We start from the raw sequence: 24,792 nt of genomic DNA, 5'->3' as shown, positions 1-24,792 counted from the left end.
CCAGAGAGAGCGAGAGGAGGAGCGAGAGGAGGAAGGGGAGGATCAGCCAAAGAAGGAGGAGGAGGAGGAGGAGGCCACTGCAGCGCCTGCCCAGGCTCACTTTGCATATATTTGCATATGCTAATCTACAGCCTGGGGCCCGAGAGGCGATTGGACCAAGGAGGGACAGCCCTGCATTGCAGCCCAAGGGACAAGCCTCCTTTCACTTCCTAAACAGGCTGCTAAGGGATCTTGCTGCAGTAGCACCTTTGAGACTCAATGAAAGAAAGGAGTTGACAGCAGAGGCTTTCTTAGACTAAAGTCTGCTTCCTCTGATGCATTTAGATATTATTATATGTAGAGAGATCTTGCAGCCCTTTTGAGACTCATTGAAAGAAAGATGCTGGCAGGATGAGCTTTCCTAGACTTCAGCCTACTTCCTCAGATGCATATTATTATTATTATTTTATTATTGTATTATTATTATTTAAAGGTAATAATAGTCTGCAAAATCAATATGTGGAGAGATCTCGTAGCACCTTTGAGACTCACTGAAGGAAAGAAGCTGGCACCACCATGAGCTTTCCTAGGCTTGAGCCTTTGATGCATGGAGACGTCAATGCAGGGAAACATAAATGCATCTGAGGAGGTGGGCTGAAGCCTGGGAAAGCTCCTGCTGCCAACTTCTTTCTTTCAGGGCATCAAGCTCTTAATGATTTTACAGACTAATACGGCTGTGCCCTTTTTGGTTTATATTTTTATGTTATGGAGGGCCATCCCTGCATGCAGCTCAAGTGGCAATTGATGCATCCTTTTGATATTTGTTATTGTGACTGTATATATGTACACAGAGATCGTGTGTGTGTTATGGAGGGCCATCCTTGCATGCAACCAGAGTTCCAGTTTGTTATTGTTTTGTGCCTTTGGGTGGTTTCCCAAAGATATCTTTGCTGTTTATCTGTCTAGATATCATATCTATCTATCTATCTATCTATCTATCAATCTATCTATCTATCTATCTATCTATCTATCTATCTATCTATCTACCTACCTACCCACCCACCCACCCACCCACCCATCCAGCGTCTTTCTTTATTCCTGCATGGCTGGGGGTTGGATGAGATGGCCCTTGGAGCCCCTTCCAGCTCTAAGGATCTAGAACTCCTTTTGTCCTTAAGAGAATCTCCTGCTTCATTGTGTTATCATGCTATCTCTGGATGAAGATTTGGATTTGGAAAGGGGATTGCAACTGTATTGCATCCAGAGGGAGAAAGGGAGGCCGATTGAGGGACCCAAGGATGGGGAAGAGGGAGGGATATTGCCATGGCAACCAATTTGGAAATGGGAGAGTCTGATAGTGGAGGAGGAGGAGGGAAGAGATGGTGAACTTGTGAGCAAAGACAAGGAGGAAAGGATGGTTGCCGTAGCAACAGAGGAAGGATGGAGCGCCAGGGAAGGAGGGTGATGGAGGAGGCTGTTGCCACAGCGACAGGGGGTTTGTGTGATGTTCTGCCACGGCAACAGAGGGATGCTGGCTCTGCTCCTAGCAACACAAATCTCTCGCCATGGCAACAGGGAGAGAAGCCAGCCCTAGCTGGAAAACAGGGAGAGATCATTGGACCAGGCGGGATTATTGCCGCCTCAGCCCAAATTTTACAATGGATCCCACCTGCCCATCCCTTTTGGGGGAAATGATGCCACTCTGCAATGGAAAAATGCCTCCCAAGCTCAAGATGGCAGCAGCTTCGTCTCCCAAACATTGTAAGGACGGCCAGTTCAAGCTATTGTGGTATTTTTGCCGTTAACTGCTGAGCTTGCACCATACCGACTCAAGAATATTTAACAATTAAATTGTAGAATTGCACAATATTGTGCAATTTTTTAAAAAAAGCATCCTTGTTGAGCAATAGATACCATTTCAACCAAACCTTGGACCTTGATTTTAAAAACACAACACCAGGATTATTGGAAGATCTGGGAAAGCACGACCTCCGTCTTTCCAATGCCTCATCTATGCAATGGGCATAGCAAATAGCTGCTTCATAGTGAAGGAAAACAAGATGGAGCTCCACATGAATATGAACTGCATTGGGAGCTGTTGACAACAGAAAGACAAGTCTATAAATAGAATAATAAAAGCAGTTATTGGATTAAAATTGACAAGTAATGACTCTTGCTTTTTTAGCAACTGCCTGTTTTCAACAGCTGCCTGTCTCTCTTTTTAGAAGCAAGGCCAGGGAAAGCATGACCTGAATACCTAGTTTTGCAAAGGCCTCCCAGCCTCTCCTTAATCCCATAAAAACAGGAACCACTTTCCCCATGGGACTGTGGGGAATTCCTCCATTGCTGCAAATAGAGACACACAACCCTGAAATTGCAAAATAACTCCTCCTGCCTGAGTCAGGAGAAAAGCTTGGAGGATTTTGGAGGATGCGTTTTGAGAAACAAGTTTGGAAGGAAACACTGCAAAGTAGCTCTTTGCGCAAACAGTTTCTCGTTTTTAATTGAAAGAAAGACAGAAAAGTCATTCATTGCGTGACCAGTTTTGGATTTTTAATGAAAAGAAACACCAAAAAGTCATTCTTTGCGTGACCAGTTTCTCATTTTTTAAAGTCTCATTTTCAGGCGAGAACCACAGAGCTAGAACAAGGAGAGAAAGACCCTATTTAGACACATTTTTAGGAAGATTCCCCATACTTGCAAAGAAAGAGAGGCTTCCCCTTCAAACGTATATTATTCCCATCGCTGGAAGTTGGCTCCAGTTCCTAAATCTCCTAAGAGGAGAGTTTCCAGTCCTCCCAGTTGGCCAGAACCAGTTGTTTGCCTGCTGGAGTTTATTGTGACTCATCCCCTCACTTAGAAGTGGTTTTAAAATATACAAACAGAAAGAACTTAGGCAGCGAAAGGGATTCCCCCCCCTCCTTTTTACAAAACAATGCCTTAAAAAAGTATAAAAATACAGTCTCTGCATGTATATATATTTAAAAAAGACACCCAGCATAAAGAATCAAGACAGTCATAACAACGGATTCCAAGAGATACAAAAACAATATATAAACCCCAAGATAAGGAACTTGTGTTGTCTTTGAAGTGGATAAAATAAGAATGAGGTAAAAATCAAATCCAAGGTGATCTCAGTGCATTCTCAGTGAAGGAATATTTGGAGAGAGGGGACGGTTTTATTTTAAAGGCAGACCATGACTGGCCATGAGAGGAAAGGGAAGGGGGCAGATTTAGAACCCAAGACACACATCTCCATTTTCTTCACCACTTGCCCTCTTGAAAGGAACCTATACCTGGTGGACTGGGCATTTTTTTCATGAGCAGGGAGCATGAAAAATATCATCTCAGCCATAAGGGTATATCCTCTGGCACCTATTGGCTTCCATGAAGGGATGTATGAGAGTCTGCTTTGGGTCAACACCACAGACGGCTCCTTTAAGCCTATCCAAAGCCTGGTGTGGATTCACCGCCCCAACTGACATGGGAACTATTGGTCACCACTGCGTTGGACTACAGCTCCCAGCAATCCTCACAAATGGCTATGCTGACTGCAGAGCTACGCAGGTGAGCAACATGTTGGTATAGAGCCTGAAAAACAACAAGGCCTTAAATCAGGAGAGGGAATTGTGTCGGCCCCCTCCAGCTATTGTTGGACTCCCAAGTTCCAGCAGTCACAATGCGTGATGACTGATGGGAGTTGCAATCCAACAAAAACATCTGGAGGCATTGCTTTGAAGGCAGTGAATCTGGGGCCCTTTATCAGGAGCCTGCCTGTGTTGTGAGATACCACACCCTACAAGGGAGGTCTCCTTGCTCACTTGAAGACACAAGTCTAATTCATGCTACACAATTATAGGCTACACTTTGTAGCCTATCAATTTATGGGATTTGTAGTCAGGCGAAGCCCTGGAGAAGCTCAGAATGAGAACTCCAAATAGCCCTTCCTAAACTGCAAATTCCTTGGATTCCTGTGTTGCAGCCTGTGTTGCCCCCAACCTGAACAGAGAACAGAAATCATTCCTGAACCCTTCTTCTGAAACCCACAGCAATGCCTAGGCTGGAAGAGAGACTTCCAGCAACGACAGTTATATTTGGGGTAAGCAACATTGCAAGGGTTGGAGGGTGCCAACTGTCACCCCCACATTTCCCTTTGAACCACACCTGCACATTGCAGCACCCTGAAAGTGGCACCACGTCGCTTCCCGTCAACACTGGTGGCTAGTTGCCAAATACAAAGGAGTTACCCCACTTGCAGTATTGGTGTATTTAGGATGAGGTTTGGATGGGAAATTGCTTCAAAATTGCCCAGAAAAATATTTGAAGAAGGGATTGGGGCTGCAGATTGGGGTTTGGTGGTTACACATGGGCCTTTGGTCTCATTTCATCCCCTACCCTTCCTTATCAAAACAAATGAAATTAGGAGTTGCAGGTAGGAAAATAGAAAAGCGGGGACATGCCACATGGGTGCACCAGGTGGAGCACATTTTGGGATGTGGAGTCCTTTCAAGGTCCTGCAAACAAACATCGAAAGTGCAGATCAGGGCAGAGAGGAGTCCTTGGATTCCCCGGCGGTTCAGCGGACCCCCTTGAGATGGGAGATCTGTTTCAGGAGCTGGCGCTGGTGCCGCTTCAGCAGCGCCTTCTCAGCCACCATCTCCTGCTCGGCCTTCAGCAGGGACTGCAGGTACTCTGAGGCTTTGCTGAGGACCACCACTTTGGGGGTCTTGGGGCAGGTGGCCAGGCCCGGCACCTGGTCCCTCAAGGCCAGGAAACGGGAGCGGAGGTCATTGCGTCGCTTGCGCTCCAAGTAGTTGTGGTTCCTCCGCTTGGAAAGGTCCTCACCGTCCGAGCTGGGAGCGTTCCCGGGTTTCAGGAGGAAAGAGTTGAGAGAGGAGCTCTCTGCCACTTGACCCAGGCACCGTGAGCCCCCATCATCTCTAGGGTTGGCATCATCGTCCTCTTCATCTTCCTCCTCTTCTTCTTCCTCCTCCTCCTCTTCTTGGGTGCTTTTCTCCGAGGCAACTTCCCGAGAGGAAACATCAGGAGGGGACCGGGCGGCGTAATTGTGTTGCTGCTGGTGGATGGCAATGTGGAAGTGCTTCATGCAGGGGTCCCAGGGGTCTGCCCGGACTGTGATGGTGACTGGCTTCCTCATGCTCAGCGACTGCCGTTTCTCCACAGTCACCACATCAATTTCTTCTCCCTCTGCAAACAAACCAAGAGAACACAGTTGTCCTTTTTGTATCTCAATTTCACAGTTGATCAAATGTTACTGACCAGAGTTTTGCACCAATAGTGATTTGGAGTCCATCCAAGAAATCTATGAATCACTGAGCTGTCGCCAGATAATGTGAAAGGTTCCTTTTTGGGGAGGTGGGGAAGAAGCAGAATATAAATAAAGTGACTGAAGTACACATGGGAAGGGGATGCCCATATAAAGAGGAATCTGGCTGGACCCAGAGAAGTCCCGCCAAGCTTTCTGTTCATTGTGGCTAATGAGATGCCCTCAATGGTGGCCACGCTCCTATGTCTTTGGGGGTAGCAAACAGATACACACAAACTAAAGTCAGGAAATATATTAATATTCCCTCCTCCCAGGACAGAAATTGGAACTGTGGACTCACTGTGATTTCCCATCCCTGTTTTATAGAGAAATCTGCCCGGTATAAACTGTTTTGCTTTTTGAAATCATGCCACTCTTTTCAGAGTCACAAACAGAACCAAAATCCTTTCATATGGGCATGTTAACATGATGTTTTGACTCACATGCCTTTATCAAGCCCTGTCTGCTCTTTGGTAAATAAGATGTTCTTTATCTTGGAAAGCTGAAGCTAAGACAAAATTGCTTGTGAAAGGCCTTGGCTTTTTAACACTGTCTTGTAAACAATGTCATGTTCAATATTGTTAATAAGAAAATGCAGATATATAACCGGTTGTTTTGAAAATTAGATTCCTACTGGGCAAGTTGGAGCCAATTATTATAGCACTATCCTCAACAACAAAGCAGAGGGGAAAAAATTAAAGGTCAATGTGATTGTATTAGCAATATGGAAGCTTTGCAAGAGTTTGGGGTTATTCTTTGTGCAGTTTGATAACACTTTAAGTGCCATGGTGCAATCCTATAAAATCCCAGGGCTTGTAGTTTTGCAAAGTGTTTAGAAATCTTCGACAGTGAGCTCTGCTCTTATAGTTTAAGGGATCCCATGTGTCTCCCAAAACTACAAATCACAGGGGGCTTAAAGTGGTATCAAGATGCTATAATCATGCAGTGTGAAAGCAAAAACTGTGTGTGTGTGTGTTTCCCAAAAGCAACCACCAAGGAGTGTGACATTCCTACACACCTCACAAACAATAACAAGGACAACAAAAAGACTGAGGCCCCTAGCAGCCGGCTGGACTCTTTCATGCCCTACTAGAATTGCAAATGAAAGGAGAGAATAGGTCTTTGTTCCTCCAGCTTTGTGCTTCAGGGATTCCCCACGTTTTTTCTTCTTTTTGCAAGCAGCAAAACCCTTTCCAGCTTCTCTGGACCCCCATCTCCACCTCCATCCTGCCCCATTTGGCAGAGAAAGAGGGACTGAGAGAGAAAGGGAGCAGCAGCTCAGCACCTTCTACATAATAAAAAGGAGGCAGAGCAGGGGGTGATTTAAAGGCCTTTGCACAGATGGCTTGAATGAGTCTCAAAGGACGTCACTCATAGGGCTTTCATCCTTCAGACAAACACAGTGGGTTTAGAAAGAAAAGCTGGAAAGTTATTACAAGAGAAGGCAGAATGAAGGGCTTCAACAACCAAGGATGCACACCATCCCTTCATTTGTTTTCCACATGCAAAAACAAAAAAGCATTCAGATTTTTAAAAGTAATTTTATTTTTATTGTTTTTCTCCTGTTCTGCCATAAAAACCCACCAGGGTCACTCTCTTTCAGCATCAGAGGATGGCAAGGGCAAAACCCCTCTGAAGAAACTTGCCAAAAATGTTTTGTAAAATGCATGCAACAGAAACAGAAGCCTTCCCAAAGAAGACTTGCTCTGCCTTATCAATCCAAATATTATATCTATCACCTGACATCATACAATCTCAGGGCAGCGGACAATAAAGTTACTGCACTGATGTGGAAGGAAGGTCCCACTGTGGATGATGGGAGCGGTTTCTTAATTCAGCTAAGAAAGGCAGGCTTAAAAGAGGGCAGGTTGCCTACCAGATCTTTGCAAGAAAGAGAAGCAAAGGGTGGATGGTGGAGTTGCCCCGCTGGAATGGCTTCCAAGACACAGCGGCTGGTGTAATGGCCAATGCCTGGATCCAGCATTTTATGCTCCTATTCCTTATCATTTTAGGGTATATAATATGGTACAATGGTGCATTCTCCTTCCAGACGTCTTGTGTTTAAAAAATGAGCGGCGTGAACAAATGAATGAATGGAAGGAATGACTGCCTGGCCCCAAGGAGGCTGGTGGCTGGCCAAAAGGAGGGCTTGGGATGCTACTGACCGCTCTCTCATTGGCTTCTGTCCTCATCACTCATGGGTTTCCCCTGTCCTGTCTACGTTTGCATCTGTCGCTTTTTGTCCCCGATCCAAAGTCTGTGACTGAAAAGGACCCAGTTGGGCTGGGAAGGATCCTGGCCAGCAATGGAAGGAGGTAAAGTCCAGGTCACTGAGTCAGCCTGGGATTAAAAGCAAGCACGCTCCCTGCCAACTTTGTTAATTGAGATTAAACCTCCTCAGGGACCTGCCTCTTTCTCTCTTTCTTCTATCTACAAAAATATCCAAAATCCATAAAACAAGTGATACATTTGTTGGGCCAGCCAAAAGGCACAAAATACATGTTGCAAGCTTTTGAAGGGTGTATTTTCCAAAATGCACATGGATTTTGTGCATTTTAGTTGTCCCAATAAAGCAGTGATTCCCAAACTCTGGTCCTCCAAGTGTTTTGGATTTCAGTTCATTTTGATATGTTCTAATGTACTGCCCTTTGGGGAAAAGGGCATTATAGACAAGAATTACTACTACTACTACTACTAGTAGTAGTAGTAGCTCCCAGAAGCCACAGTCATCTTGGACAATGGTCTGGGATTCTGGGAACTGAAGTCCAGAACACCTACAAGGCCAGAATTTGGGAACCACTGCAATAAAGGCATCCCTGTTTTATGTATTCTGGATGTTTTTGTACTTTGCTGCATGGCCAACACAGCTACACCTGGATATATTTTCTTCCTGGATATATTGGGAAGAGGCCTGGATTTCAAAGGATAACTCTCCTCCCAAAACATCCAAACCGAAGTCGGGTTTAATCCCTGCAATTTCCTTCCCCACTTTGCACCCTTTTCACCATTTCATTCTCCCACATTCAGGTTGGGCAGACATTCCCACCTGAAAACAAGGCTTCTAGGAAGATCTCCTCCCATGGCAGGTAATTCCAGTCTGAAGCCAGTAATCATTCAAATCCAATAAAGAGACGATGGTGTTACCCAAGAGAGGCAACTGCCAAAAGAGATGGATTTTAAAATAAACTTCTGAAACATCAAAAGGACATGAAAGGAATCCGGCTACGCTTTTGAGATTTGCAGGTGGTGGCATTTCCGTGGACCCAGAAATGTCTTTGAGACGCCATTAAAAACAGTGGAGGAAAAGGAGACAAGCAAGGTATTAGGATGCCCTAAAGAAGATTCCAGGTTAAACCCTCATTTATTGCCTTTGTCTGGTTGCTTCCAGACAGGAGAGGCTTAAGAGGAGGTGGTGGCCATTTGCAAGGCTGGCTTTGCCGGCTGCTCCTGGCTTCCTGGAATTGTATTCATAGAAGGAAGCAGGAAACTTTGGAGTTGCCAAAACACAACAGTTCTAGGATAGGATCTGTCTGGGTCTATACACAAACACAGACACCATAAAGCAGGGAGGAAGAAGAGGAGGAGGAGGAAAGAGTTTTGCAACTCTTCTGCTCCTCTTCTTAAAGACATATATAAATATATTTGGAAGGGGGTGTTTGGTGGTGTGCCAAGCCCTGTTTGCTGATGGGCCAGGCTGGACAGTGGTAAACTGGGAGGAGGAGGAAGCCAAACTGGGTTGGGCTCTGAGGGTTATGCAAAGACCCAGCAGCAGGCACCACAAGCCTGGAAAGTTGGAGGAGAGTTGTGAGGGAAAGCAGAAATGGCCACTTCCTCCTGAAAGTGGACCTGCTGCTGCTCCCTTGTGCAAACCTCCTTGCAAAGCAAAAACACTGAAGAGGTGGAGGAGTTTTGGAAGCAGGGGTCCTTTCCAGGAGGATCATAAGAGAAAAGTTGTCCTTATACTGATCCAAACCTATTGGGGAGGGAGGTTTCCATCAGACCAGTGTCACCAACACTGACTGGCAGCAGCAGATGTGTGTTTCCAGCAGGGTTCCTTCCAGAACTAGGGAAGTTTTTACTTTTTTGTAGTAAAGAAAATGCCCAAGGGGGCTGTGAGGATCTGGGAATTGTAGCCCAAAAGGCAATTTTTCCAAGCTCCGATTCCTCCTTGGAGAATCCTAGCATTCACTCCTCTTCAAGTACTAACAGGGCTGACCCCCATCTAAGCTTCCAAAAATCAGACACATATAATTTCCAGGAAGCTGCTCTTATTTATTATGATTCTGGGGGGTCAATATAGCCCAATGCTCCTAACTCTGACTGGCAGCAGCCATTGTCCAGAATTACTTTCTAGCAATTTGGGAGATGCCAAGGATTAAACCCAGGGCCTTCTTCTGCATAGGACCTCCCTGGTCCACTTGGCCTCATACTGACCACTCTGACTGGCAACTGTAGGCAGGGCTTTTTAAGTGGAATAAAGAAAACTGGCTTGTATTGCCAACACTGACCGGCAGCGTATGCATGCAAAGTGTTTTAATGCAGGCAGGATCCCTTACTTGCCCTTCCTGGCCATTCTTCCCAGGTGGTCACCCATCCCAATATTAACCAGGTCAAACCTTGCTTAGGGAGATGCAGCTAAGGTCTCACCTGCACTGCAGAATTAATGCAGTCTGGTACCACTTTGACTGCCCTGGCTCAATGCTAGGGAATTCTGAGATTTGTAGTTTAGTGTAGATATTGTGAGTTAGTTTTGTGAAAGCCAACCCTGAGCACTGCATTACGACTCTAGAAGCCAGGGTCCGATTCCCAGTTCGGCAATGGAAACCCAGTAGGAGCCTTTGGGCAAGTCACACTCTCTCAACCTCAGAGGATGGCAATGGCAAAGCATCCTCTGAACAAATCTTGCCAAGAAAACCCTATAATAGAATCAACACAATGAGATATTTAGCCTTCTGTGTCAGAGAGTTCTGGGGCCACAAGAAACCCCAGAATCCCACAGGATGGAGCCATGGCTGTCTGAGCAGTAACAATCTGCATTAATTCTGCAATGCCAAACAGTACTGTACTTCTTTTTTTTGCAAAGGGGTTGCCAACTTACCAGAGTCGCTTTGGCTCTCGGAGCCAGATGAGGCCAGGGGCTTCCCTTCCGTGGTACCCCCTCTTTCTGCAGATGGCCAGGCGAAGACGGCTGCGGGGGCCACGCAGAGCCCCCCTAGGCCAGGCTCGTGGGGGGCAGTGGCACTGCTGGGCATGCTGGTTGGGGCAGAGAGGCCCTTGCCGGCGCTCCACATGCAGTCGCGGAGGACAAAAGCGCTGAGGTTACCCCACTTGGACCCCTCTTCCTCCTCCTCCTCTTGTCCTCCAGGGTCCATCAGAGGTGAGGCAGGTGGGCTGGGCAGCAGAAGCTCAAACTTGTGCCAGACGTCGCGGCCACCGTCTTCCCAGGGGCAGAGTCGGAAGTCCAGGTCCCCCTCAGAGTCCTCCTCGAAGCAGCGGACATCCAGCTCCATGGCTGCCTTTATGGGGACCCCCAAAACTCAAAGGCTGTCTCCACAGAGACCCTTATATCCTAACCCCAGAATAACCCTGAACTAACCCCACATCAACCCCTGCACCAACCCCAGACTAACCTCAGATCAACCTTGGACTAACCCTGTGTCAATCCCAGACCAGCCACACATCAACCCCCAAGTAACCCAGGACTAACCCCACACCAACCCTAGATTGACCCAGGACTAACACCACAGCAACCCCTACAACAACCCCAGATCAAACCTGAACTAACTCTGGGTCAATCATGGACTAACCTCACATCAACCCTGGATTGACCCCAGACACACCCCACATCAACCCCTGCACCAACCCCTGACTCACTTCAGATCAACCCTGGTCTAACCCAAAATCAACCCCCAAGAAACCCTGGACTAACCCCAGAATCTTACTGCAAGGGGGCAGGGACAGAGAAAGGCATTAGGTCAACCCCAGCCTAACCCCACACCAACCCTACATCAATCTCAGACTAACCCTGGACCAGCCTCTGATGAAGCTTGGACTAAACCTGCATCAAACCTCAATTAATGCTGGATTGACCCTAGAATCCTGCTGCAAGGAGGCAGTAGCAGAGAAAGACGCCCCCGGGTGGCTGAGGGTGCAATCTGCAGAAAGCTCCGGGTCTCTGCCCCTCATCCTAAACCCGGATTAAACAGCAATCCCAATCCCAAAGTTCGCTTTGCAATTGCAAAAAATCTTGCTGCAGATCCCCTTCTAGCGCCTACTGCGCATGTGCACCCTGCCGTTTCCTAAACCCAAGACTAATGTGCTGCATTGTCCGCCGCTCCTTTTATAGCGGCCTGGAACACGCCCCCTTCCTCGGCCCAGCCAACCAGGAGCTCGAGATTTGCAAACGGGGCGGGGCCAGCTCTGCACCCTTTTCCCCCATTGCTTCTTACAGAGGCAAGAAACTGGAGTAAGAGGGCAGCGTCTACACTGCAGAGTTAATGCAGTTTGACACCGCTTTTAATTGCCATGATAGCTCAGTGCTATGAGTACTTAGGATTTGTAGTTTTGTGAGACAGAGAAGGTCTTTATTCCTGTGCATAAGTCCCTGGGAAAGAGTCCTGCCTGACCATACTGGGCTAGATGGGCTTCCAAGGGTCAGTCTCCCCATAGAAGAGCAGCTTCTGGGCTCCTATTGGATGGAGGTTGGGCATTGATCAGTGGATGGAGCATCTTCCATCGCTCCTTCAAAGTCTGGACTAAAGCCCGGAGCGGACACGGGTGCCACCACCTGCCCCTGGAATAGAACAGTGTGAGCCTTGGATTCGAAACCTCACCCAGGACGACCAGGTGTCTTAACCACAAAGGAGGACTAAGGCACTGCAAAATGTAGGACGTTCAAGAAGAATGTGGGACGTTGTGAAATAAAAGCTAAAGAGGGTTCCAGGACCCTCTGTGGGTACCAAAGTCCATGGATACTCATGTCCCATTAAATACAGTGCATTATTATTATTATTATTACTACTACTACTACAGTGGTCCCTTGGTATTTGCCGGGGTTTGGTTCCAGGACTCCCATGGATACCAAAATCTAATGATGTTCATGTCCCATTAAATACAGTGCGATATTATTATTATTATCATTATTACTACAGTGGGTCCTTGGCATCTGTTGGGGTATGGCTCCAGGAAACCCTGTGGATACCAAAATCCATGGATGCTCAAGTCCCATTGGGGTAGTAAAATGGCATCCCTTATATTAAAACATCAAAATCAAGGTTTGCTTTTAGGTATTTGTATATATATATATATATATATATATATATATATATTTGATATATTCAAGCTGTGGATACTTGAATCTGTTGTGAATAGAGAATCCATGCATATTAAGGGCCGACGTATCAATTCATGCTCAGAATGGAGGACGTTTTGGGATTCCTCCAGGACAGAAGGCTGAAATGTAGGGCGTGGACCTATCCGATCACCCTGACCTCTCACCTCTTCCTGGGGTGCAAATTAAGAAGTTTGGGGAACAAGAAACCAAGGTTGCTTCTCCCTGTTCAACACCACCCTCCTCTGGTATCTTTGCGGCAGTACATTGGGAACATTTACACCTTGAAAGCACTGAAACCCAAGAGGAAGGACCCCAAAGTCACACTTGTTTTCTAAAATCTCACCACCATTAATTCCACAGCTGTCCTCCAAAGGACCCTAATGCTCCAAGGTTCATTCCTTGCCTTCCAAAATCTTCTCACGTATCCAAATAACCACCTGCTGCTGCTTGAGCCTACATACTCCCATAACCTCCCTTTCCACAAAGGCAATCCTATCCAAAGGCAACCTGGATGTGCAGAGCCTTCCTCTTGGAGACCTGGTTGGTGCCAAAGTTGTCTTCACAGAACCCTAGAGTTGGAAGAGACCCCAAAAATCCAACCTCATTTTCCCATGCAAGAAGACACCATCCAAGCTCTCCTTGTGACAGAGCATCCAGAGAAGGAACCCTCCAAGGGAACACCTCTTACCATCCAGATGTTCTTCCTAATGTTTAGCTGGACTCTCTTTTCCTGCAGTTTGCATCCACTGCTCCCTGTCCTATTCTCTGAAGCAGCAGAAAACAAGCACAAAGGATTAGAGTTGCCAAACTGAATGGGGATAGGTAGCTTTAATGGGAAGTGGATCCTGGAAAATGTACCACCAAGTTCCAGCGACAATACAAGCGTGGTCCCTAGGAGTTACATTTGGTTTTCCAGTTAAAATAAAATTGCTTTTGGCTCCCAAATGCTCTGTTGGAATCATTTGGAGTCTCCTGGGACCCTCGGAATAAAAACAAATTCAACACTTTTCACTGGCCGCTAAATACCCATGTGTGTGGGGGCTACTTCAGCCAAAAAGGGGATTTGGGGGATGAGGGAGGAGAGGAGATATTGTCATATAGTCTCAGCTAATGGTAATTGAAAGGACCTCTCCTGATTAAGGATTTGGTAACTTCTAAAGGTACAGGAGCCCTTTCCCTTCTTCAGCTTGGCAACCCTACAAGTGACAGCTAGTATTTTCTTGGCACCAAGGATGGACTGGAACCCCCCCCCCCCCCCCCCTAGAAGTGATCCAGACCTGTCTGTGGTGGTTTCACTTTTATTTATCTCTGGCAGATAAAGTCTATTACAAAACACAAAAGCCTAAACCCTGCTGTTGGTCCTGACTGGAGTAGATCCATTCAGTCCATCCACTATACCTATGTTTTGATTCACTAATCGATAGTCGATTCAATGGGTCGCCTCTAGTTGAAACGAAGCAACATGATCCTGTCCTATGTGTGGTGTGGTGGTTTGAGCATTGGACTCTGACTCTGGAGACCAGGGTTTGAATCCCTGATCAAGCATAAAAGCCCACTGGGTGACCTTAGAAAAGTCACACTCTCTCAGCCTCAGAGGATGGCAATGACAACTCTACCTATGAAGCAACTTGTCAAAAAAAAAAAAAAAAACAACCCTGAGACAGGACTGACGTACGTTGGAAATTACTTGAAGGCACATGACGACAACAACAACAACAACATCTTGCAATCAGCAGCAACCAAATCTCTTACTAATACTGAGACAAAGAAATCAGGCCAAAAGCAGTAATTACAAGTACAGAACAGAAATCAATACAGTCATTGTACAAATAAGAGCTGTATAATGGGTCCAGTGGGGAAAATGTACTGTACCTTTCCTGCCATAAGATGTCAGTGTTTGGTTTCCAATGGAAGCAATGAGAATCATCGGCACCTAAAATATAATGGAAATCAACAGACAGAGAGGACATATATTAATAGAAGGTTTTTTTTTAATATAGGAGTTTATCAGACAAGGGAAATTGGAAGTATAATCCAATGGCAATCTGAATGCAATCATGGGGTTTCATGTTATTGCATGATAGACTACCACACGCAATTTCGGGCAACGGCAAGCTATTTTTGGGCAATGGGAAGTCAGTTTGAACGCAATTTGAATTCACATAAATTCGCTGAACTAGCGAATTCACATGGATGCGTTCTGGCCCCACTTTCTTTTCATTCGAAATTAAGAGAAATTCCTCCCGTGTGATAAACTCCAGAGTAACTGGGGGGGGGGGGGGGAGGGGGACAGAAATAAAGACATAAACAAATGATATAAAACTTCAACAAAGAGATTAGCAAAGAAGAGCCATTTTGCAGTTACAGGCAATACAAAAGAGGGGTTTAGAATAAAAGAAAGTCACAATTCCCAAATTCTGCTCCTTTTCTAATAAATTTTGGGAGTTTTTCCTTGACATTGATGCCACTCCAATATTGTTTGGGGCAGCTTTCCCTCCAAGTCCCCAAACAGCAGAGCTGAATTTCCAACCAAAGTCCACCTTGGTCCAAACATTGCAGTAATTGTCCATTCTGAGACCGCTTTAACTGCCCCGGCTCAGTGCTAGGGAATCCTGGGAATTGTAGTTCTCTGACAGAGAAGGCTAAATGTCCGCCGGAACTACAGTTCCCAGAATCCTCCAGCATTGAGCTAGTGCAGTTAAAGCGGTCTCAAACCGGATTATTTCCTCAGTGTGTTTCGGACACAAAACATAAAACACAAAATACACAATTCTGTTTTGTAGTAGTATTGCCGCAATGTAGCTACTTACATATAACTATGGTCCAACATTGAAGTAATACTACAAAATACAAAACACACAACTGTGTTTTGTAGTATTACCGCAATTATATAAGTATGTTCCTACATTGTGGTAATACTACAAAACACAAAGCATAATACACAATTGTGTTTTGTAGTATTACCACAATGTAGTTACTTACATATAACCATGGTCCGAAACACACTGAGGAAATAACCCAGTTATTATTAACTGCCCTGGCTCAGTGCTAGGGGATTCTGGGAATTGTAGTTTATTGTGGCACCAGAGCCCTCTCACACAGAAAAGGTTAAATACCTCATAGACTCCATCCTATGGAATCCTGGGATTTGTAGTTTTGTGAGAAGGCTGAAGGTCTTATCAATTATCTTTGATATAAATAAAAATGTTATTATTTATTTATTACTTAAAAGTGGTGTGAAACAGGATTATTTCTACAAAGAGGCACCCTTTCTTGAGGCCTTAAAACTGGATTAAAATACGTTTTTAGTGTGTGTTTTTTTCCACTTTTCAAAATCTGTTTTTAGGGAAAGGGTTTATTTTTTGGTTGTTGCCCCAAAAAAGGTGATAAATAAATGCTTTTAATACTGTTTTTTGTTCTTAAAAATGTGTATTTTGACCATTTTTAAATGATTCTGACTGTGTTATTTTTGCCACTCCTTTGCCTTTATTTTCCTTCTCACACGTATTTTTTAAATCACTAAAGAAGCCATTTTCTATGAGGAGACAAAACACACGCTCCCCTCCTTGGAGAACTTTCACTCAAACGCTTTAAATCTGGGAGTTGTAGTCCATGGGCCCCAGAAGCCTCCATAAGAACCAATGGAACCGTGTTGAGGCAAAGACTCCATTTCCCATCAGGCTCAGGGAAAGAACAAGAAAATGGCGGACGGAGAAGCTAAGGAGAATCGCTTAGAAAAAAGGGGTTGAGGCCTTGAGGTTCTGCGAGGCGCGCGAGTGAGTAGCAGAAAGGCATGCTGGGAGTTGTGGTTCTCTATCCGGACGTTGTCCGAGGCGGCCAATGGGAACGTGGCGTCGTAAGAACTACAATTCCCACCAGGCTCGCTCGGTGAGAGGCCTTGGTAGGAACGCGCGCAGAGGAGGGCCTGGGCCACTTCGCCGCTACGGAGGCGGACGGTGAGGCGGCGGCTGGGCGGTAAGTGAGGCAGCGGAGGCCGGTTCCCCGCGCGAATCGCCATTTTTTACCTCAGGAGGCAGAGCAAAGGAGGCCTGAGGGAATGAAGGCCGCTGTGAGGAGGCCTCTGAGGAGAGGAAAAGGGGGCGGCATCCCCCAAAATAAGCCTCCTGGGGTCGGACTACAACTCCCATCTCAGCTGCGGACGATGGGAGTTGCAGTCCCGCAACCTTGAGAGGCTCCCAGGTTGGCTTGGCCTTTGGGGTCCAAATCCCAGGGTTCTCCGTAGAATGGGGCCAAAACGACGTCAGACTGGGTTTTTCTACCCAAACTGTACTCATCCCTCCATATTTGTGGCTTTAATTAATAACAGATTTGATTAATACGTTCCTCTCTAGGAATATCTAGGTCTTCCAGCGCAACTCTATGATCAACTTTAACCATAGAGTTGCACTGGAGGACCTAGAGAGGACTTTCTACTAGGCATTTGTAGCTCCTCCAGTGTGACTCTATGGTCAATGTCTGGCAGTTGTTGACCACAGAGTTGCCCTGGAGGACCTAGAGATTCCTAGAGAGGACTTTCTACTAGGCATTTGTAGCTCCTCTGGTGCAACTCTATGGTCAATGTCTGGCAGTTGTTGACCACAGAGTTGCACTGGAGGACCTAGAGATTCCTAGAGAGGACTTTCTACTAGGCATTTGTAGCTCCTCTGGTGCAAGTCTATGGTCAGTGTCTGGCAGATGTTGACCACAGAGTTGCACTGGAGGACCTAGAGATTCCTAGAGAGGACTTTCCACTAGGCATTTGTAGCCCCTCCAGTGCAACTCTATGGTCAATTTCTGGCAGATGTTGACCATAGAGTTGCCCTGAAGGACCTAGAGATTCCTAGAGAGGTGTCCTCTCAAGTAAAAGCATAGAATTCAAAGATATAGCCGTTAGTCTGTAGTATCAATATCTGAGGAAGTAGGCTTTCTTTCAGTTAGTCTCAAAGCTGCTGCAACATCTCGCAACGTAAAAACATTGTCTTTTTGTAAATGTGTGGTTTTTGCGTATTCACGGGGGTCACCTGTGCCCCTAATCCCACCAAATGTGGAGGGAGGAGTGTATTTTTGGTTAAGAAAGCCATGGACTGGATCTGCTTTTTCACTTGGGGGGGGGGGAATGGGGTTGCGCCAAAGCCTCCTTCTTTGCATTTATGTCCTGCTTTCTGTCCAGTTGGCTCAAGGCGGCAGGATACGTGGCATCGGTCATTCGGTCAGAGAGAGAAAAAGAGAGCCTCTTCCAGAGACACCCAGTGAGTTTCACGGTTCAGTGGACAGAAGGACCTGGACCTGCCAAGGCAAATAAGCTTTAACTGCAGCTCTTCACCGGCTGCCATTGGCAGAGAAAGACTTCTTTTCTCAGAAATCTAATGTCTTTAATGTCATACTGCCATATATGCGCAACTGTAAGGAGGACAGTTAAAATGGTGAAGAGTCTGGAAACCATCCCTGCAAGAAGAGACTTCGGGAGCTGGGGATGTTTAGCCTGGAGAAGAGAGGGTTAAGAGGTGATATGAGAGCCCTGTTTAAGTATTTGGAGGGATGTCATGTTGAGGAGGGAGCAAGCTTGTTTTCTGCTGCTCCAGAGAATAGGATCTAGAGCAATGGATTCAAACTACAGAAAAAGAGATTCCACCCCAATATTAGGAGGAACTTCCAGGTCTGGAAATTCCCATTCCCTGTGAGGAAAGACTTAGCTAGCTGGGGGTGTTTAGGCTGGAGAAGAGAAGGTTAAGAGGTGATATAATTAGCCCTGTTTAAATATTTGAAGGGGTGTCATATTGAGGAGGGAGCAAGCTTGTTTTCTGCTGCTCCAGGGAATAGGACCCAGAGCAATGGATGCAAGGTACAGAAAAAGAGATTCCACCAAAATGGTGAAGGGCCTGGAAACCATGAAGCCCTATGAGGAGAGACTCAGGGAGCTGGATACGTTTAGCCTGGAGAAGAGAAGGTTAAGAAGTGATATGATAGCACTGTTTAAATACTTGAAGGGATGCCATATTGAGGATGGAGCAAGCTTGTTTTCTGCTGCTCCAGAGACTAGAACATGGAGCAGTGGGTTCAAATGAGAGGTAAATTTCCTGGGCAAATAGGGGTCTATTAGTGAGGGTTCCCCCCCCCCCATTTCTTTGAAGATGCTGTAGATAGAGTGTTGTAAGGCAAGAGCAGGCCATTTGTGGCCCTTCAGATGTTTTGGGACTGCGACTCCTGTTGGTTGTGTTGGCAGGTTGATGGGAACTGCAGTCCAACAATATCTGGAGAGCCCCAAGATGTGTACCCATCTGTGTTGTAAGGTCTAGTTCCCAAACTTTGGTCCTCCAAATGTTTTGGACTTCAGCTCCCAGAATTCTTGGCTGAGGCTTCTGGGTGTTGAAGTCCCAAACACCTGGAGGACCAAGTTTGGGAACCACTGGTCCAGTTTGTGGGATGTTTCGGGGACAAAGTTGGAGCTGTCCATGCAAAGTTGGAACAAGTAGGAGAGTTGACATGGGCTGAAGCTTTTTAAAAGAGTTTTCTACTACTATTTTTGTCTTCAGAAAATGTTTCCAGTTTCAGAAAATACATTGTATACAATTAATTAGCAACATGAAGAAATTAACACAGTGCAAGAGGAAACCTGAGTGCCTGGAATTGATACAGAGCTACTTAAATCGAAACCTAAAATATCGACATCTGTTTTGCAGCTGACTGAATCTAGGAAACCCATATAATTAAGTACATGGCTCTTCCAGGGTGCTAAAATTAGTGTCCTAGAGTTCCAGTGCCCTCATTAAATATATATATATATATATATATATATATGTCAACCTCGAATTAATAAAGGAGAGGTTGGCATCTCAGTATTAGAAAGCATGTTTTGCCATGCGGAAAGTTCTAGGTTTGGTTAATCCCTGGCATTTCCAAACAGGTCTGGGAAAGCTTCCAGACTGAAACCGCAGAACCATTGCTAATTGGTGCAAAGTGGGCAGAAGTAATCTAGATGAGCCAATGGGCTCACTTGGTATTAAGTAGTTCCCAGTGAGTTCCAGTGGAAGCAATTTCAAAGCAATGGTTTCTGTTTGTGTGGGCATGAATGACATGTTCATAGTTAAATTGCTTTTGGAAGAAGAGTCTTAGGTCCAAAACACACTGCAGAAATAATCCAGATGGCTTTAACTGCCCTGGCTTAATGCTAGGGAATTCTGGGAACTGTAGTTTTGTGAGACATTTAGCTGCCTCTGTTAGAGAGAGCTCTGGTGCCACAATAAACTACAGTTCCCAGGATTCCCTAGCACTGAGCCAGGGCAGTCAAAGCAGTCTCAAACTGGATTATTTCTGCAGTGTGTTTTGGACCCTAGTTAATTATACGGCATGTAAAGCAATCATTACTATTTTAAAGACATAGCCTTATTAGCCTGGATCAGTATGCAAAGGGATCTTGTAGTATCTTTGAAGCTAGCAGAGAGAAAGGAAGAAGTGGGTAGCATAACCATGAGGAAGTAAACTTAAATCAGCAAAAGCTTACACTACCTTTTTGTTCCAGTACAAAATAAAACCATTCCGCTTCTCTGCTTTCTGAAGTTAATAGATGTTATCTCCCAAAAGTTCAAATCATTCCTACATGCGAGCGGGATCACTCTGTCTTTCTTACTGAGTTTTGTGCTGCCATTTGCAAAAACCGAACTCTGTTTATTTTTTGTAAAATAATGTCTTTAATATAATCTTAAGAAAATAATGACTGAGTCCAAACACAACTGTGTAAGTGAATTATTGCACCGGTTGCAAGAGTTCGTTTTGACCTTGTTAACAATTAGCCAGGTGCCAGAACACAAGGTCCAGCCCTTTGCTAAAGATGGTTGCCACTGTAGTGTCTCATAGGTGCTACTGAAAGTGCAAGAAACCTTAAGGTTGTTTTTCCTCAGAATGGGTTCTCGCCTTTCCCAGACATAATTGTTTTCCATTGTGGTTGAAAGCAGAAGGAGCAGGTGTTCTGTTTCTCTAAGGTGCAAATGGTTGCCTTGTATGAGGCTTGCCTAAGAATAGGAACAGAGACTTGGTCCCATTGTGGGTCTGTAGTCGATTGTGTTGCCTGTTTCTCATATACTGTAATGGCCTTTTTTCCCGGTCAGTTCAACTTATTCCCCAAATGACACTTGCATTATCCAAGTGAGAGCCTGGCCCCTGAACTTTTTATTTTCAGCTCAACAGCCAAAGCAAATCTCTGGTTCATCTGAAGGCATTTTAGTCAAACAGTATTATCATTGACCCCAAGTGGCATAGATAGAGTAAGAGACCTCTTGCAGAAAGAGGGGAGAGGAGCCCAGTCATTTGGAGGAGACACACATGCAAAGAACTTGAGGCAGATGTGGAGTTTCTGTCACACTACACCTGGCACTGAAGACATCTAGGACCTACAAAAGTGCTTCTAGATTTTGCCAAAGAAAGCTTTGGCAATTAAACCACTATCACACAGAGCAACATAGTTTTGATAAGTGTGCATACTAACAGACCTTGTATCAGCTTTCACTTTAGTAGAGTTTTCACGGTACTTTATGCACCTTAATAGTGTAGTGCAAAGTTTCAGTTAGGCCAACCAGAATGTATAGTTACCTGAAGACAGGACTTGTGTAATGACTGGTTTTTGTTTGGTTCTTGGTGAACACATGTAGGGATGCTAAACTAACAATCTCTAAAGTGAGGTTTCTTGAACATCGTTGAAACTTTCTGACTGCAGCTATAACAGCCGAGATGAGATTCATACTTAGCTGCCCTGCCTGAAATAAATTCCTGGGGAACAGCTGAAGATGGATTTAACTCCTCATTTAGCCTGGTGCTGCTCGGAAGTGTAGTTCCACATCAAAAGGGATGCCAGATCGCCGGGGCAGCTGCAACCAGCTTCCTCAAAAGCTGCTTCATATAATCTTGCCTGGGGAGTAAAATTTCAAGCTACCCCTTCCCCGAGAAAGTTTTGTACGTTCTCCTCTCTTTCCTCGCATTCAGTGAGTTCCAGAACCTGTCATTTCAGGTGTTCTCCTTCAGCATATGATACAGAGTAAAGCCGCATCTCTTACTATTTATTTGCTCATATTTGGTTGCCATCTGGTGACAGCGCTTAGGTTTTCAAGCTCTTTACGTACGCCTGGTAGTCTACGCTTTTGCTTGTCCCCGGACGGTGTGAAATGAACTGTTTACGGTTGCAATCTGGTGGTTTGTAGGCAGAACTTTATAGACAGAAATTGGAAGCTACCTGACTTGTGAATTCTTCTGGTGACTTACACCATTAGACCCCTCTGTTATCCCAGTCTAATGCACTTTTTGGAGTGAGTACAGCAGCTGCAGGAGGAGAGAGGAGAAAGCTGGTTTTGTTGCCAGAAGAAGCTGCCCTGCTGCCTTCTGGGCGTCTTCATAGAGACAACCTCTTGTGCTCTCTGCCATTATGACCACAGCCATTTTAACACCATAACTACACTGCTGCAACCTACATATCTGTAGTTATGTTGGCAGATAGGATGTCGAAATTTTGATGTAAGAGGGAACACGTTTTTTCATGTGAGAAAGGGAGTGTGTTGTAGATTCAGTCCATCCATCCACCAACCCATTAGATGCAACTCCTTACCCTGCCTTACAAAAGAAACAGGTCTCTGCTGCACAACCCAGAACATTATAGTCTGAAATAGATAGTGGCCCACTTTGGATAGCAGTTTGGTGAAATTATGCTGTACAAAATATCAGCCCTCGAAGAGGTTGCCCCTCTTATAAATTGCAACTATAATAAAGGTGCAGTTCTTGCTCCCTAGGCATGCCTTCCGTATTACATAGTAAAGTGCTTAAAATCTGGTAGCCCCTTCCCACAAAATGTTTGTGATCTCTAAGAAAATCAGGACCGACCTCAAAAGCAACAAAGGTCTCCTGGGGAGAAATAGAATGTAACCATAAGCTTAGGGCTAGATGTTATTCTTGCTCAGCGATGATGATGATAGGGCAAGGAGATAAACGGTCCCTTTTCAGGTGCAAGGCAATTAAAACATCCCTTGAGATCCAGAGGGAACAGATGGTGACTTCTTGTTTTTAAAGCCTAGGTGGATTGACACAGAGGAGGAGGAGGAGCGCTTGGCTGCCTGCCCTGTCTGTTAGCGAGGGACCTTTGGGCTTCGCTGGGTTGAGCAAAAGGTGTTTTTCTTCCTCAGGCTAACCTTCCCCCAGACTGATTAAAAATTAAACTTGTAGGAGGCTTGCAGCCTCAGTCTTAGGAAGGCAAATCATTTTTCGCCGGCAGAATCCCAGGTTTGCCCCATGAGCTCAAGTCACAACAGAAATCTATTTGTGTTAAACAGGTAACAGCATTACACTATAGCATGCAGGCGATTTGTTTTGCAGACAAAAAGAAAGCACATTATACAGAAAACAATTGCCTTTGTTGCACAGAGTGACCATTTTGTGGGGGAAAAGGATTTTAGAGACATAATAGAAAATTAGGCTCCAGCTAACTTGGTAAGACGGGTGTTGAGGGACACGTATATGCAGAAAAAGGGCTTTTCTTACACCTAATAATCTAGTAAATCAATCGGTAAAGCCTTGGCTCTGATGTTTCTGCCCAGTCTGTTTGTTGTGTCATGCAGGTTTTTCCTTTCATTGGTGCTTTGGTTGGATTGTGATCCAACTGTCATGTCTGGTCAAAAGAATGTGACCTGTCAGTCCAAATAGGCAATTGATCCTGGATTTGGCTCCCATGTATAAGTCACCAGTCCCTCATGGCTGTGTGCGTGCTCTCTCTGTTCACGTCATGCAGTGCTCTGTCATCTTTGGAATAAGGAGGTGATGCTTGGGGTGAACAGGACATTCTGATGCCTTTTGGCATCCTGATTAATCTTTCTAATAAGAAAAACGTTGACGACAAAAAACATGGATGATTATCTAGCCACAGGGGTTGCTTCAAAAGAAAAATGGGGCATTTTGGACTGTAAGCATGTGGATGATTTGACCTGGGAGAGGTACCAGATATTAAAGTGCATTGTCTCTTCTGCTCCTTCCAATTCTTGCAAACACGAGAGGCTGCAGAATAGAGAAGGAATATTTCTGTGCTCTTTCCAGAAGAGAACTGTTTTTCTTGTAAAAACAAACCCTTTTCTTTGGCTTAGGTTTTGCATTGAAGTCAGTTTCCCCTTACCTACAGCGGGAAGTGAATGAGGCCTGTTCCTTGAGACATTAAATGCTTTATTCATTTATAATTTTATACCATTTTTGTCATTCCTTCTGAATGCTTCCTCCTTGCAATGCATGGAGATGTGGCAAGTTTATATTAATCTGTCTTCAGGAGAAGTCAGTGCTCAAGCTAGGTAGGTCTGTATGTTTGCATAGCTGTCTTGGGAAGATAAGCATATGTAAAGGTAGTAGTTCTGAAGAAGTTTTGATCAATGCTTCCTTTTCACCTTTCACCAAAATATAACAGTGCTATTACTTTTGTTTTGCAGAATTGCTGTTTTTTATTGCATAAGTGGAAGGAGACAGTGACTGGTGACCTCTGAACTGTGTCACGGCAGAGTTCATTTCAAGCCAGGTTAGTTTCCTGAATCGTCCCAGTGCTAATTGTTTGAAGGCCTTTGTGTGTGTGTGGGGGGTGTTTATTGTATAACTTCCAGTCAAAACTATTTAAAATATCATAAATTAAATAAAAACATCACTTTCAGAAACATAAGTTTCAGCGTTGGTAGTTGGTGCTAAACCTGAGGTAGATTTTCTAATGAACAAAACTACTGCACAGTCCAGCACAAAGTGCATGCATACAACAGCGCACTAACGCTTGGAAATCAGTGCTAGTGTGTGTTTCCCAAGTTACTATCAGGGAACCACAGCAATTGGAGGGTCACTTGGCTGCGTCATTAACTTGGCTGATCCTGAACTGTATCTTTGATCTGGCCAAGTTGGCCAAAAGGTCAGTCTGAGTTAACTGTTATTTCTGCCCATTAAGCTGTCTTTGAGGTCAGACACTGGGTGTGTTGCTGCTGAGGCTGAAAGAGGACTTACTAGTAATTAAGTCTGAATTGAGAGTGCAAATTTGAGGAAATGCTGTTGACGGAGGGATCCTAGGAAATGGCAGATGAGGAGTAGTTGTTTCTGGTGATACAGAGAATGGAGACTCAGATTAATGTGTTCTGAAATTTGATTATATCTTGAGATT

The 24,792-nt window shown here is 45.1% G+C and overlaps 2 protein-coding genes across 6 annotated transcripts in view; one reads left to right on the top strand and one right to left on the bottom strand.

The window, feature by feature from the left end:
• Positions 1-2,571: 2,571 nt before the first annotated feature.
• On the bottom strand, positions 2,572-15,791 carry LOC149304967 (protein L-Myc-like). The gene is made up of 4 exons (XM_089479187.1): positions 15,755-15,791; positions 14,511-14,571; positions 10,404-10,821; positions 2,572-5,187 (listed from the first exon to the last, which is right to left on the bottom strand). The coding sequence occupies exons 2-4, from the start codon at positions 14,520-14,522 to the stop codon at positions 4,556-4,558; spliced, it is 1,062 nt and encodes a 353-aa protein (XP_089335313.1). The 5' UTR covers positions 14,523-14,571; positions 15,755-15,791; the 3' UTR covers positions 2,572-4,555.
• A 558-nt stretch (positions 15,792-16,349) lies between these two features.
• Positions 16,350-24,792, top strand: part of THRAP3 (thyroid hormone receptor associated protein 3) — a 30,249-nt gene continuing 21,806 nt past the window's right edge. The window contains exons 1-3 of one of the 5 annotated variants that reach the window (XM_089479265.1): positions 16,350-16,613; positions 17,809-17,887; positions 24,086-24,171. The gene's annotated coding sequence lies outside the window, so the exon portion shown is untranslated. Of the gene's footprint in view, positions 16,614-16,764; positions 16,839-17,808; positions 17,933-24,085; positions 24,172-24,792 lie in introns of those variants that run through there. The other 4 variants (XM_089479267.1, XM_089479266.1, XM_089479264.1 and 1 more) reach the window with 4 other exon arrangements.

This window comes from Sceloporus occidentalis, unplaced genomic scaffold, assembly GCF_023333645.1.
Source record: "Sceloporus occidentalis isolate IW3139 unplaced genomic scaffold, rSceOcc1.0.p SCAF_13, whole genome shotgun sequence".
NCBI lineage: Eukaryota > Metazoa > Chordata > Lepidosauria > Squamata > Phrynosomatidae > Sceloporus > Sceloporus occidentalis.
The sequence above is the reverse complement of the archived record's forward strand: the minus strand, read 5'-3'. Positions and strand labels throughout refer to the sequence as shown.